The sequence below is a fragment of the Pundamilia nyererei genome, unplaced genomic scaffold (assembly GCF_000239375.1).
Source record: "Pundamilia nyererei isolate P.nyererei 1_Seehausen unplaced genomic scaffold, PunNye1.0 scaffold00020, whole genome shotgun sequence".
NCBI classification, from domain to species: Eukaryota; Metazoa; Chordata; class Actinopteri; order Cichliformes; family Cichlidae; genus Pundamilia; species Pundamilia nyererei.
Window position 1 is genome coordinate 2,771,914 of NW_005187421.1, and position 13,550 is coordinate 2,785,463.

A 13,550-nucleotide genomic window follows, 5' to 3' on the forward strand; every position below is an offset into this window, starting at 1 on the left:
TTTATAGTTACTGAATGCAGCAACAGAGAGAATCAACAGACCTCCATGCTAATTGACTAGCTGCGATTACACAGCCTTTGTCGAGAACCAAGACCTTTGTCTACGTGTGATAGGTGGGTACTCTTACCAGCAGGAAATTTCAAAAATATCTGGAAAAAAATGGTCTGTTTGTTATTCCTTGTTCTTGTGCTGTTGTTGGTTATTTAGTTTAGCATGCAGAAAAGTCCTAATTCGCTATACACACAAAAGAAATCTTTGGATTGACGTGTACTGGGTGTGAAAAACAATGCTTTTAATGCTGCTTATGTGACCACTGAATATTTTATCATGTTTCTCCTTTTTCATGGTAACCTCTGTTTTCACTCCCTTCCTGTCAACACCGAAGTAAGTGCGTCTGGCTTTTCGGTGGACCAGAGGCAAGCACGTTTGCATAGGCTGCATACCCAAAATCACTCTCTACAGCCAAATAGCTACACAAACACAGAGAGACACAAATGCAGCAACCCCAGTTCCACTTATGATGATGATGCACACTTAAAAGAATAAAAAAAGAAAGAAAAGATAGATAGCCTAGATAGCCATCACTCTAATGTGCACCTGTTTTTATTCAGTGACCATACTCATTACATTTTCATTTTAGGATGTATACCTTCATCAATGTTATGCAAATTGTGCTGTGAATGTGAAATGTGTGAAATGTGAAAAAGACCAAAAGAAAAAGCATTCAATTTCAGGGACAACACTAAGAGAAGTGTGTTACTTTTAGGCACTTATAGTATCTGTATGTGTGCTGGTTCCTGGCTGAGTGCACGTGTAAGAGTGGATGAGAGCACCTGGTAACCACTTGGCAACTTTCCGTCCCATTTCATTCGTTGGCCTAATGACTGAACGTGGGCCAGACTCCTCTCTCAGTCTGTCCACATCAGGATGCAGCACTGAGAGCGTTTCCACCAACAACCCCATTTATCAGAGATTGCCGCCTAATTGTAAGCACCCTGCGCTACTCCCATTACTACTTCACATTACAGTGGGCTGGATGGTGGGCAAACAAAAAGACAAGCAGCTTTCCTTTTCAGACCTCATTTCTCTCTCCCTCTTCCTCTCTCTCTCATGAACTTTGTGTGGCTGATTCTGCATTACTATATCTCTGGGTGAAATATTGACATACAAAGATAAAAACTGTTTAAGTAAATTCAGTCCAATGTAAAATGTTCTTGCTCAAAGCATTACACGCACTCCTGACATTTAATATTTTAGTGGAGAGAGATTAACACGTCTCTCTCATACAAAAAGAGATACAAAAAGAAATGTTTCTGTTTATATTGACTGTAATACAAACCTGACTCTTACTACTTGCACCAAATAATTTTGACATATTTTGTGAAGAAACTATCAAACCGAAAAGGCGAACTCTTCAAAATCAAGAAACAGCTTTCTATGCTGAACAATAAAACAGGAGTAAGAGTTCTTCTTTCCCAAAGCTGGATATTTCCAGCTTACTGTATGTACTACCATTCACCGAAGACCAGCGACCAGGGGGACTGAGTTGTATTTATTAGACCTAACTGTTAAGCTGAGACTTCAGAATAGAATTTAGTTGATGTACCAACCAGAAGTAATCCTAGTCTAAACTAAAACAGGTTTTGTAATGTTAATGCATATGACTATGGCTGTTTTCTACCCCTGTCTAGCTCTGCCTTGCTAATTTATTTTGGATTTGCGGCAACAACTCACGATCAAAGGAAAGGAAAATGCAATTTCACAGACTCTGAAATAATAATAAAAGCATACAAAAAAAATCAAGAGTTAAAACATTACTGCATGAGCACACCAATTGCCAACTATTGCACTTCAGTAACAAATACTAGGAACCACTGTAAGGAAAATATGGAAAGAGCACCTGATAAAGACAAAAACTTGTTTTTTTTAGTTTGTATGTTTTTAATACAACGAAGCAGCAGGCATGCTCACTGCAAATCACTATACAGACTGATGACTTCATGTATTTTTAAAAATTCATCTGCTTTTTTACCAACCATCTGATGAGTTGTTGTCCAGCACAAACTCTGATGACAACTCCCTTAGAAGTTAAAACAGAAAAAGAAGGCCTTTCATTGCTTGCTTCTATTCTTAACTATTCTCTTCTGCTTATCTTAAAATCCATATATGACACAGTAGTAATACAAGCTGTAGAGAAACAGCAAAGACTTTGACTTTACATCAACTCTTAAAAAGCCCCAAGATTATGGCCATTTCTAGCAGACAGTTGGTCACTGTAACAAACGCTACAGCTTTCTAGTAGGTACCTCTCCTATTTACCATCTTTACCATCTTCTGGTATGCTATAAAAACAAAACTCACTGGATTTGAGTAAGTAAGTAAGTAAGTAAGTAAATAAGTAAGTAAAATTTTATTTATATAGCACATTTCTAGATAGAAATCACAAAGTGCTTTACAAGATATAACGGATTATAAAAAAAAAAAGTACTGTAATAAGGTGCAACAAGTCAGTTTGTGAAATTTCTAGAATCAGAAGAAAAACAAATGTGGGTGTTTTTGTCAAATAAACTGCAGCTAAATCAAACTAAAATCATACAAGTCCAGTGTACTCTCACTCACATCAACTTCTTATCTCAATCTGCATGTGATGAAATTAGCAGAGAAAGACAAAATAACACCTGAAAGCTAATTTGGGAACCGAGTGTGTTAGAAGACCTTAGCTGTTTAACACAAGCACACTGTTGCATATAAAGACTGCCTGTCACTGCTCTGAGATTATGTTGAGTACAATGGAACAAAGCTGGGTGAGAACTAAAAAAAAAAAAAACAATAAAAAAAAAAAGTTATACCTAAATGGGTCAAGTATATATTTTTTTTTACATGTTTGGGCACTGTTGCAGTTATGCCATTCACATAAAAGGAACATTAAAGTTAATCTAGGCTGAAAGCCGGAACCGACCTTCAGGATAATATCTCTTCCTATGATTACTGTGTTGACCTTCAGATGGAAAAAGAAGCACCGCTATTGCCAAGCCTTCATCATTATCCGCTGTAAGTAGCATGGGTTCATGCAGATCACTAAGAATTATTGATGAATCTCAATTAGATTCGTCTCACTCCATTTAATTCTACATATTCAGGATATGGTTTGCCAAAAATTATGGGTATCAACATCCAGGGAGTCATTTATACACTCAAGATGACTTTTGATGGTAATATTGTTGATCTTGCTAAGTGTGCAGCACGTTATGCTTCCTCTGGCAGCAGCACTGATGATCGCCATGACACCCATCACTCTTTTTTTTTACCCTGTGTCTGTTATTATTTTCAAATAAGCAGTTTAACGTTCTTTGAAAGTTCATTAAGCAATTCAAAGACCAGAAAATAAATTACATGCCATAACAGTATACTAGGATATGGCTCATAAATGCTATTCATATGGCCTAGAACAGCCAATGTGTTTTCCTGGGTAGTAGCTCATTAGACGTCTGTACCTCAGCAGGAAACATTTGAGTGGTTCACACTATGCTGAGTCCTGCTGGTTTACATCTTAGTCATCTAATTAGGAACTAACTTACACCTGGAACGCCAGGTGAGCGCAATTAACAAGCATGTAGGATGAAATACCAGGGTGCTGTAGAAAGCCATTTTAAAATCAAGCTAATTTCGGATAGGTTTTTTCTCCCCATGACAAAATCGACCTGTCTCATATCACACAAGTAATGTGTTTGTTCCATTTAACATGTTCCAGTATGCTAAGCAATTTGATATGTGTAGCACAAGACAAATGCGCTTTCACAGAAAAAAAAATGACACAAAACAATTAAGAAACTTTAAGAAACCTCAACTTTTACCAGATTGTTTATTCTGAGTGTGCAGCATTTAAAGATAAATCATTTGAATTAAACAAGATACCAACATAAAATAGCACTAATTTAAAGTTAAATGCAATTTACCAAAGGGCTGGACTGAAAGAAGAGGGGGAAAGCTGATACTAATCTGAACTCTGTTGGCAAGACTGTATAACGGTCTACAGGTTGCAGTAGTGTAAGCTGAGTAAACACACAGTAGTTTCTAGTTTGCTCATTTGTCCCTGGCAGGAAACAAAGTGAGACTGCTCTCTGAAGATATTAGAATAGTAGTACGTTAACACAAAAAGTATACAAGTACCAGCAAACAAACTGAGTTTATGACTTCTTACTAATGTGGATGTCTGTACCTATTGCATCACATTATTTTGAAATAAGCAGTTTCAAATTAAGAGTACATTAAACTTCTTGAAAGATGGACAATCATGAAACGTTTTGAATGCTGTGGTTTGTCTTTGTTTTTTTCACCAGTTTGTTGTTTGAGGGGTTTTTTTTGGTTAGTTTTTTATTTTGTCTTTTGTTTTTTTACATGTAGGTCTAAAATAAATGGTCAGTTTTAGTGTTGTTGCTTTTGCCCACAAAAATACAACTTATCAAATGAAACAAAACAATATTGTTAAATTATTAAATTTGCTTTAGTGTGTTTTTTTTTTTAAATCTTGGATTCTGTGTGTGTTGGTTTAACAGTGTTGGTAAGCCCACCCTCTAAATGCTTGTGCTATAGCTTGTTTGATGCTCTTTAGCCTTTTCTGCCATCTTTGTTGTCAAGGGTCAGGACAGTAAAATTAATGTGACAAAAAAATGCAGCTTCCCCATTCATTTCACTGACATGTCTACACTGGGGTAGCAGGAGTCCTGACCCCAAGGAGGCACAGGAGGCCAGACAGCCCTGGCCAATCAAACAAAACAATGACCCCATCTGATGTTAAGCACTCTGCGGCATACAAAATACTTTGACTGGTTTATAATAGGATAATCAAGTCAAATGCCACCATAACTTTACATAGTCTTTAAAAAGTCCTGCTTAATAGAAACAACTGTACAGTGATAAGCCTTCAAATGACCATATTACAGTTATTTTGTATTACACGTAATGCCAGAGGTGGTGTAACTAAAGATTAGAAGGACAGGGATAATTGTTACTCAGCTGCTATAAACACTATTCCTCAGAGTATTTAATACAGACTGTATACAACAGAACAACATACCCATTATGACATTACCCATTGTTTGGAAACTTGTATTTGAAGCCTTGATTTTAGTATTTTTGCCATTTCCGTCACGATATTCTGAAGCCATTGTGAGGATAAAATTATCAGCTAACAACACTAGAAAGCTAAGTAAGGTAGCATCACAAAGACACAAAGTTATATTAATAAAACAAAAGTTTCAGTCGCCAAATCTTAAGCACAGACTTCAGGGCCAGGCTGTTAGTACAATTAGCCGAACAGCAATCCATTATATTTGTCAGTTAACTGAATTAAAATCTTCAAAAAGGCCAAGAGGTCCCAATTAGTGACTTAAATTGGCAGAGGTAAAGTCGTACAGTCAACTAGGAGTGCAATTGTTGGCATCCACCTGGCACTGAAGGCAGTCATTTATTATTTTATTTGTTTTTAATGCAGTCATTGTCATGACAGGGAAAATTTGTTGTAACGATCAGAAACAGCTGGGACTCTACAGGAACTGACTTAGGCGGCCATTAGATGAACCGCAGTGTTTGGCTTTGTGTTATACAAATTTTAAAAAGGATTCCTTATTCAGGATATCAGGCCTCAGCTTGTTAAGACTATAAACACAGGCTCATTAGCTACGTCACTGGTTCTATAACAGGATATTGTACATGGCTTATGGTTTTCCATTTCAGACACCCTTGAAGTTGTTTTTTTATAGTAGGATGATGAGCCTAAAAAAAGAACTGAATAAAAGATCTCCACTTGTAATATCATGCATTTTTTTGATGAGTGTTTCACCTGTGCCTTTAAGGTCATATTGCTATCAGACAGTCTATGAGCTATATTGAAGGATCTGGGCATCAATTTAAAACAGAGCATGAAGACCTCCAGTGCAAACACAGTCTAACGCTTTCTGAAGTGCAACGTGACCAAGCAAGGTACAGCTGGCTTTTTCCCCTGAGAAGGTGAAAGTGTTGTACCATACAGTATTTAGGGCAGACACAAGTGTCCTCTAATGGCTTAGTGGGTCAAGGAGCATAAGTGGCCTGTAAAGCTAGCCACAAGGTCCTGCGGAGATTCAAAAGGCAAATCCTATAGGGCCTTTTTTCTGTTTTTTTAAACCCAGCCACTCATCTAAGACTGACTGCGGTGCTCATAAGCAGATGGTGCAGTGTAGTCCCATAGCATCTCTTTAAAACTGCTTCCTTCCCTGCCCAGGAAAAGACAGCACTTCATGAATCTACAATAACTTGATTAAGACTTACTGTATGAAAGCCATTACAAATTCAATTGTGGCAAAACAGTGACGCTAGATGGAACAACAGGGAGTCTTCCAATAATTCTGTCTGAGAAAGGTGCAGAGGAACGCAGCATTCACCTCTCCTCAGTACAGCTGTGACGAGTTATTAAAAGTGCAACCCAGTCCCAGGGGGTGGTGTGTAATTTTAGAATTAATATACAATTTAGAGCTTGGTGTTTGCAGCTTTTGAATTATTCAAATGTACTGCTATGGGCTCGGGTTTGGTAGGAGTAAGCAGTAGGCAGTTGCCATGCATACAAATGAATAAATTACGCGAGACGACATAGATTAGAAGAACATAAACATTTGTGCCAGGAAACAAAACAAGATGTTTGCTCTTGTGCAGAGTTCAAATCTGAAAGGCTGTAACATACTAATAGGAATAGTCCACGTCCGTAAGGAAATCTTTCATCAGCAGCCAAATTCGCACGTCAGCACTTCACCTGTTCACTCAACAAAAATACATAAATCAACACATTTTCTGCAGGTATAAGATTTGACTCATCTGCTAAACTTCAATGGTATTACATGATTGGTTTTTTATTGTTTGATTTTTGTGTTTATATACATCAAGTAAGTAGCAATAACTATACAAAGTAAAGCACAAAAGTGTGGTTGTTTATATTGGACTCTGGTGACTACTCGTGTAAAATTAATATGAATAACAGAAAAGCACCGGAGAGATATTCATGATATACATTCATAGATATTCATACTTGCTTTAAAATGCATTTATAATTAACCGGTGGGCCTGGGTTTGATTCAACTGAACTCCAAAGCTTTCCTCACAGAACAAGGCTATGGTGCCAAGTGAGAATACAGGTTCTAAACCTAGGATGTGCTCACTATAACTAGATCAATACTGACCTGTATTTTGTTTTGTGTGTTTGAGCACATGTAACGGAGTGTTCAACACAGCTGAATACCTAAGGGGTGTTGATTGTGTCCGTCTGTCAGTCATCCATCTATCCATTTTCTTCTACTTATCTGGTGGGCCAGGTTGCATGGGCAATAACCTAAGCAGAGAAACCTAGACCTTCCTCTCCCCAGCCAACTCCCCGAGCTCACCTGTGGGAACACAGAGATGTTCCCGAGCCAGTCGAGTGATATGTGTCCTGCGTCTACCCCAGGGCCTAATCCCTGTATGACATGACCAGAACTCCCGCAGGAGGTACCCAGGAGGCATCCTTGTCAGTTGCCCTAACCATCTCAGCTGGGTCCTTTCAAAATGGAGAAGCAACTCCACTCTACACTGACGCTCTCCCGAATGACTGAATCGAAGGAAGTGACAAGCCTCCAATCAGAGAAAGTTCATTTCTCCTGCTTGAATCCACAATCTTTCTTCAATCACTACCCAAAGCTCATGACCACAGGTAAGGGTAAGGATGTGGATCGAGAATCTGTACAGGGCTAAAAAATGTAATAAATATTTGATGTTGTGACCATTTCGCCAGCCTATACGACAGTAAACATAGTTTGAAACTACAAATTGTAACCCTAAACTTATTAGGAAACGCTAAGTGAGAATTACAGTCGGGGCAGAGCATAAACAAGTAAATTAATAAATAACAACACATAACCAATTTCAGGAAAATCCATTTATGTTTTTGTGCCAGAAGGGAGGGAAGAAAAAAATTGGCTAACATAACAGAATATTAGGTTTTTATATCACCAAATATTTGTATTAGTTTTAAAACTCCTTTATTAGTCATGCTGTAAATTTAATCTTAGAGGTTCTCATTCCCATTCTGACGAGCACTCTGTTCACCATGTGGGGCAACTTGAGTTAAGCAACTTTCCCAAGGACACTTTGGGATGTGTTAGGTGGCAAATCTCGAGAAACAAAAATACCCCAATGCAAAACATTATTCCCCTCTCTCTGACCAAGCTTTTTAATATCGGAATCATACATCTTAATATGAAAGAAAATCAATGGTTGGCTAAATAAAACAAGGTTCTCTGAACACCAGCAAGTTTGTTTTACTGTGTCTTGTTTATACACTACACCAGCAAAAGTCATTAATCTTAATAGTGCTGCTACCAATGACATTTCTTACATGTAATGAGAATGGGAAGACAATCTTAAAAAGCTCAATCACATTTTTCATATGACTAAATCAGCCCATTTATTTTGTAAAATTGCATTTCACCAGCAGCCCAAGGTCTTCCTGTAGTATGCATAACAAGCTCACTTAGTGTGGTATGTGCTCGTTCTGGGACTCCAATTACCGAGCATCCTGGAATACGTTTGGCATTTGTCTCTTCCTTGCTGACATTCAGTTTGAGTTTATAAGGCGCTTCATTCATTCCATCTATGATTTTTTTGTTTTGTTTTGGCATCCACAGTAAATGCAGGAATGTAATTTTCATCCATCCATTTCACAAACTGCTCATCTTGTTCAGGGCTGGACAGGTCGCCAGTATATCACAGGGTAAAAAAATATAACAGTCTCAGACAAGAGAACACATTCAAGTATGTATGAACATGGAAAAAGACAGAGAGAATTTCTCAATAAACCACACAACAAAACTAGTTGTGAAACTGAGGGGGAAAGCATTTTAAAATAGGATTCTTGCACCTTTATAATTCTTCTTAAAATCAAAAAAATGAGAATTCATATTGAACAATGATGAGATTGTATAATACATTTTGGACATTTTATAAAATATCAGTTTATATCAGTAACGTAGTAGTTACTGATATAAACTATGAGAGAAAAGCTGTTCATCAGTGCAATAATATCTACAGCAATATTTGACAATTTCTTTATCGCACATGACAGTAAAGTCTTGTATTTTGGACTGTTGCTCAGACAAACCAAGGATTTTGAAGACACTTTTACCACTTTGATCTGTGCTTTAACTATTTGCACTATTTAGAGCTTCTACTGGTATACCTACACCAAACTGTTCGGTTTTTAAGATAAAAGCTACAACTGCAAAAAAAGTCAAATTCAACTTCTGGATCTGTATTTTTTCGTATTCTTATGATTATATTCAACATATTTTCTATACATTACAATTTGTCAGATTTACTGTGCATTACCATGACTTGTATTAGAACATGTATTAGAACAACATCAATCAGTACAACACATTAAAGAGTCACAATTAAAAAGCGTGGGGTTTTTCCTGTTATAACCATGTTTGTGGATAATATTAGACTTTGTTGTTGTATTTTAGTGGATCTGTAGAAAACCCAGAGATAAACAGTGGCATCTTTAAAATACTCTACTCTAGCATATTTATTTTCTGTGAGGGTAAAGCTGAATAATAAACACACTTTTTCATCTGTTTTAGTATACAGGAAGAGTCGGTGTGGCTTCTGTTAATTAAAGTAAGAAATATCAAGTTATATTTGTGAAGGAAACATTAATTAGGTAAGTGCCCCGCTCCAGATGTCTGCCCTGTAACTACATCTTAAAACTAATAAATGTATGTGATTGCTGGTTACCTCAAAGTTGACCAAGTGACATGAAACCACAACAGCTTTATAAACTAAATTTGGTGGGGGGGACTTTTATTCTGATCTTGACTTGCTAGATGTCTATTCAATCCGTTAATTTTGACGTAGCTTCTAAAACTGGGCCTTTTAATGCTAAATCAACCTCAGTTTCACAATAACGAGAAGGCTCCAATGTACATGGTGATACTTGAATAATTTATGATTTTCCCTACAGTTTGCTTGCCTTCTCGTTATCGCGGCTGGAAATGAGTTTGCTGAAAACTGGCCAAAGTGAGAGCTCCCCTCTCGGCTTACAGAACATGGTGCATTAAAGTGAATCACAGCAGACAGCTGGGGCCGCCCTTTATGGTAATGCACCCTCTACAATTACTGCTTCGACCTTCCCTGGCAAGGAAAAATGGGGAGACGTCCATTTAGCGCCCCTTTCAAACACTTAGTGGCAGGCATGTTGGGCAGCAGGACCACCTTTTGCCTGACATTGACTCTTGTTTAGAGGAGAAAGAGAAGACATTAGAAAGGTGACGGGTTGACAGATGAGATGTATCTGTCAACCAGCAAGAAGAGCATGGTGCATTAATGCATCACCACTGTCCAGATCCACAGAGGTAGTTGAAGCTGGTTGGAGATAATAGTGCCAAGTACTGCTGCAACTATCAGTTTTTTCCTACCATTTTATAGAAACCCAGTTCCAAAAAAGGTTGGGACACGGTGGAAAATGTACGTAAAAACAGAATGCAATATGTACAGGTTGCACCTCCATCCCATCAGAGATGCAGGTTTTTTAAGTTAGCACTGATAACAACCTGGATGGTTCCTCTCCTCGTTGGTCTTGAGAATGCAACATGCATATTTTTCCAAAGAGAATTTCAAATTTCGATTTGTCTGACCAAGAGAAAAGTTTTCAACTTTGTCACAGTCCACCATAAATGAGCATAAATAAAGATAAAGATATTATAGTGTAGACTATGTAAAGACTGCACAATAGTAAGTGTTGGGGGGGAGGGGTTGGAGGAGCAAATGAACAGAGCCACACATTAAACTCAAATGAACATTATCGATGCAATAACTGGTTAATATACTGTGTGTGTGTCCTGAGTACATTTAAAAAAATTACATTTAAAGTTAAGGTTATCCAACTTTTTTTAGGTTGCTGGACCTTCACGGCACAAATTTTTTTGTTAAAGCTGAGAACGACTGCATTTGGTGTTAAAGATAAATGGCTTATTGAAAACTCTGCGCTGCATTTTTAACTTGTTCACACGGCTCCTTGTTATGGAAATATAATTCAATCACTTTCATGGACTGAGCATATCAAGAGTAACATATCTCATTGCACAAAAACACCCAGCTAAAAGTAAAGTATGAGAAAACCTCCCATTATAGACGCTGAAGGGTATAACCATTTAGTGCTCACTTAAGCTGCTTTCAAGCATGCAATGCAGCACTGAACTTTTATAGATATTACTCAGCTGAGCTGTATGTAACATGTCTGATTCAAACAGTCATCTTAGCTACCCGTCGATCTGCATTCCCTTCCTTGTATTTACTACTCACCACACCACACCACCGCTTCCCTAAACCCTTCCTGACTATATACATTTGTGGACTATCCTTTTTATGTGCTACATGTGTGAAAAGGTACCCTCAGACCTAATTCTCCTGGCATTGCAGGAGGTTAAATGAGTGAAAAATGTCTATAGTATAATGTGAAAAAACCCTCTATATACTGGTGAAAAAAAACTATTTTGAGCAGATACAAAACATGTTGGCGGAGGGTCTGCAAAATGTCTCCAAACAAAAACTTGAAAACATGTTTTCATGCAGCTGACGAAGTTTAGGTTGAGGTCTACTTTTTTTTTCAACATTTGTACAAGCTTAGTCACAATTCATAGTATTACAATTAGACACAGGCATTTCAAGCAAAAAAATACCAACCAGATTTCTTGCACACAGACCTGATAACTTCAGTTTTTGAAGGAATCCAAACAGAACTTTTTAATTGCTGTTGTCTTTGGATTTTCGTCTTTCCTGTTTGCGTTCAGAACGACGACTTTTATCAGTTTGGTGTCTGATGATAGTTTTGTTATTTAATGGCTGCTGGCTACTGTATATTTTAGTTTAGTAACATAAAATATTCATTTAGGGTTTAAATATATCTTGATAAGTGAAAAGTCAAGCTTTGTACAAGAATGTGACCATTGCATGAAATCTTTTTGGTGTAGGAGATAAAATTTTAGAAAGAGGAGATGAGAGAGTGTTATGCTCCCAGTAGGTTTCTTATTGTGGTGTTTTTGATCAAATGTGCTCTTTTTTTGTCTTTTAGTTTAAAAAAAAGGCTACATAAATATTTTATACTACAAAAAAGCAAAAGTGCTTCACTTAGGCTATAGCTTCAACAACCCCTCCCCTTGTACACAACATGTTGACATACAGGAAGGAAGGAGGAAGAAGGAGGAAAGAAAGGCAGAAACTCACCTTTTATTCTCAGGTTCTCTGGAACGCCATCCTGTTGGAAAAGCAAAAAAGAAAACAGAGATAAGATCTATGAGATCAAAACTTACCAACATTAAGGTAAATGAGTGCAGTTACATGTCCTTGTATTAGATGAATGACATTCTGTAGTCCATTCAGTATATTAACATTCTTCTGAAAAATGGTGTTTCACATCTCAATGCAATCATCACACAAAGCCTAAGGACTTCATTCTGAATGCAAGAACTCTGAATGTCTGAATGTTAAATAATATTGCATAAACAACCCAAACAACAGTGTACCTTTACACGGCAATTTGACTCACTTACACGGATAAAAGACAAACCTTAAGCTCTGAGATTTTATTTACTTACATATTATTTAATACATATTATTGACTTCTTCTTGCTTTTAGTCATTAGATATGTTTCTTTAGCTTCTGATATCTATTTACATCTATTTAGATCATTGTATCCAAGAGTTTTAACTTTCTTTTTTGAACAATTTAACCAAATTAGTAGTCCAGATGCTTCTTCAATTGACAAATAAATGTATAAATGTAGTGTAACAGAAAAAAATATGCAGTAAAAAAAAAAAGAAAAAGAAAAAACATATTACAAATATACCAAAGAGCAAACAACTAGGACCTTCTGAGTAGCCGCGCTTTAACAGATTTGCATGCTTATTGAGCATAGTTGTAGAAAATGCTGCTATCAGGACTACTATTCTAAGTAACTGCTCTCCAGAAACCATGAATGCAAAAGAAAGAGGCATAAATATTTGATTTCTCTACAGTGAAATCTGCATAGCTCATCCTTCTCGTTCTTGTACAGAAAAATCAGATTCTCTTTCTAGCAGCTCGAGCTGGGTGGCGTTATGAGGAAGATGCATTATGCAACGGGTCTACAGTCAATAATGAACTGTGGTCCCTGAATGCATGAAGAAAACAGCAGTTTACCCATTTTCTCAGTTTGCACAGAAATCGACCTACTGTGCATTTTCTTCCTAATGCGCTATTAATTACCTGTCAATTAAAAAACAGGATATTATGCACTTAATGTGTTTTAAAGATATATGGGTAAGCATATCCAAGAGATGTGACTTTAAATATCAATTCTGACTGAAGGAGTAGCACAGCTTATCTTGCTTCCTGGGTACCATGTGTATACATTTGACATTGTCATATTTTTATTTAGACTATACTGGGGCTGTACATACTGAGCCCTGCTGTTAATGAAATCCCTACCCCACACAAAAGAACATCCACA

At 37.1% G+C, this 13,550-nt stretch overlaps 1 protein-coding gene across 3 annotated transcripts in view; it reads right to left on the reverse strand.

Moving 5' to 3' along the window:
• fstl5 (follistatin-like 5) overlaps positions 1-13,550 on the reverse strand; it is a 190,816-nt gene that overhangs the window by 138,626 nt on the left and 38,640 nt on the right. For all 3 annotated transcript variants that reach the window (XM_005726504.1, XM_005726503.1, XM_013909182.1), the window contains exon 3: positions 12,286-12,316. In XM_005726504.1, coding sequence (XP_005726561.1) covers positions 12,286-12,316 — 31 coding nt within the window. The remainder of the gene's footprint in view (positions 1-12,285; positions 12,317-13,550) is intronic.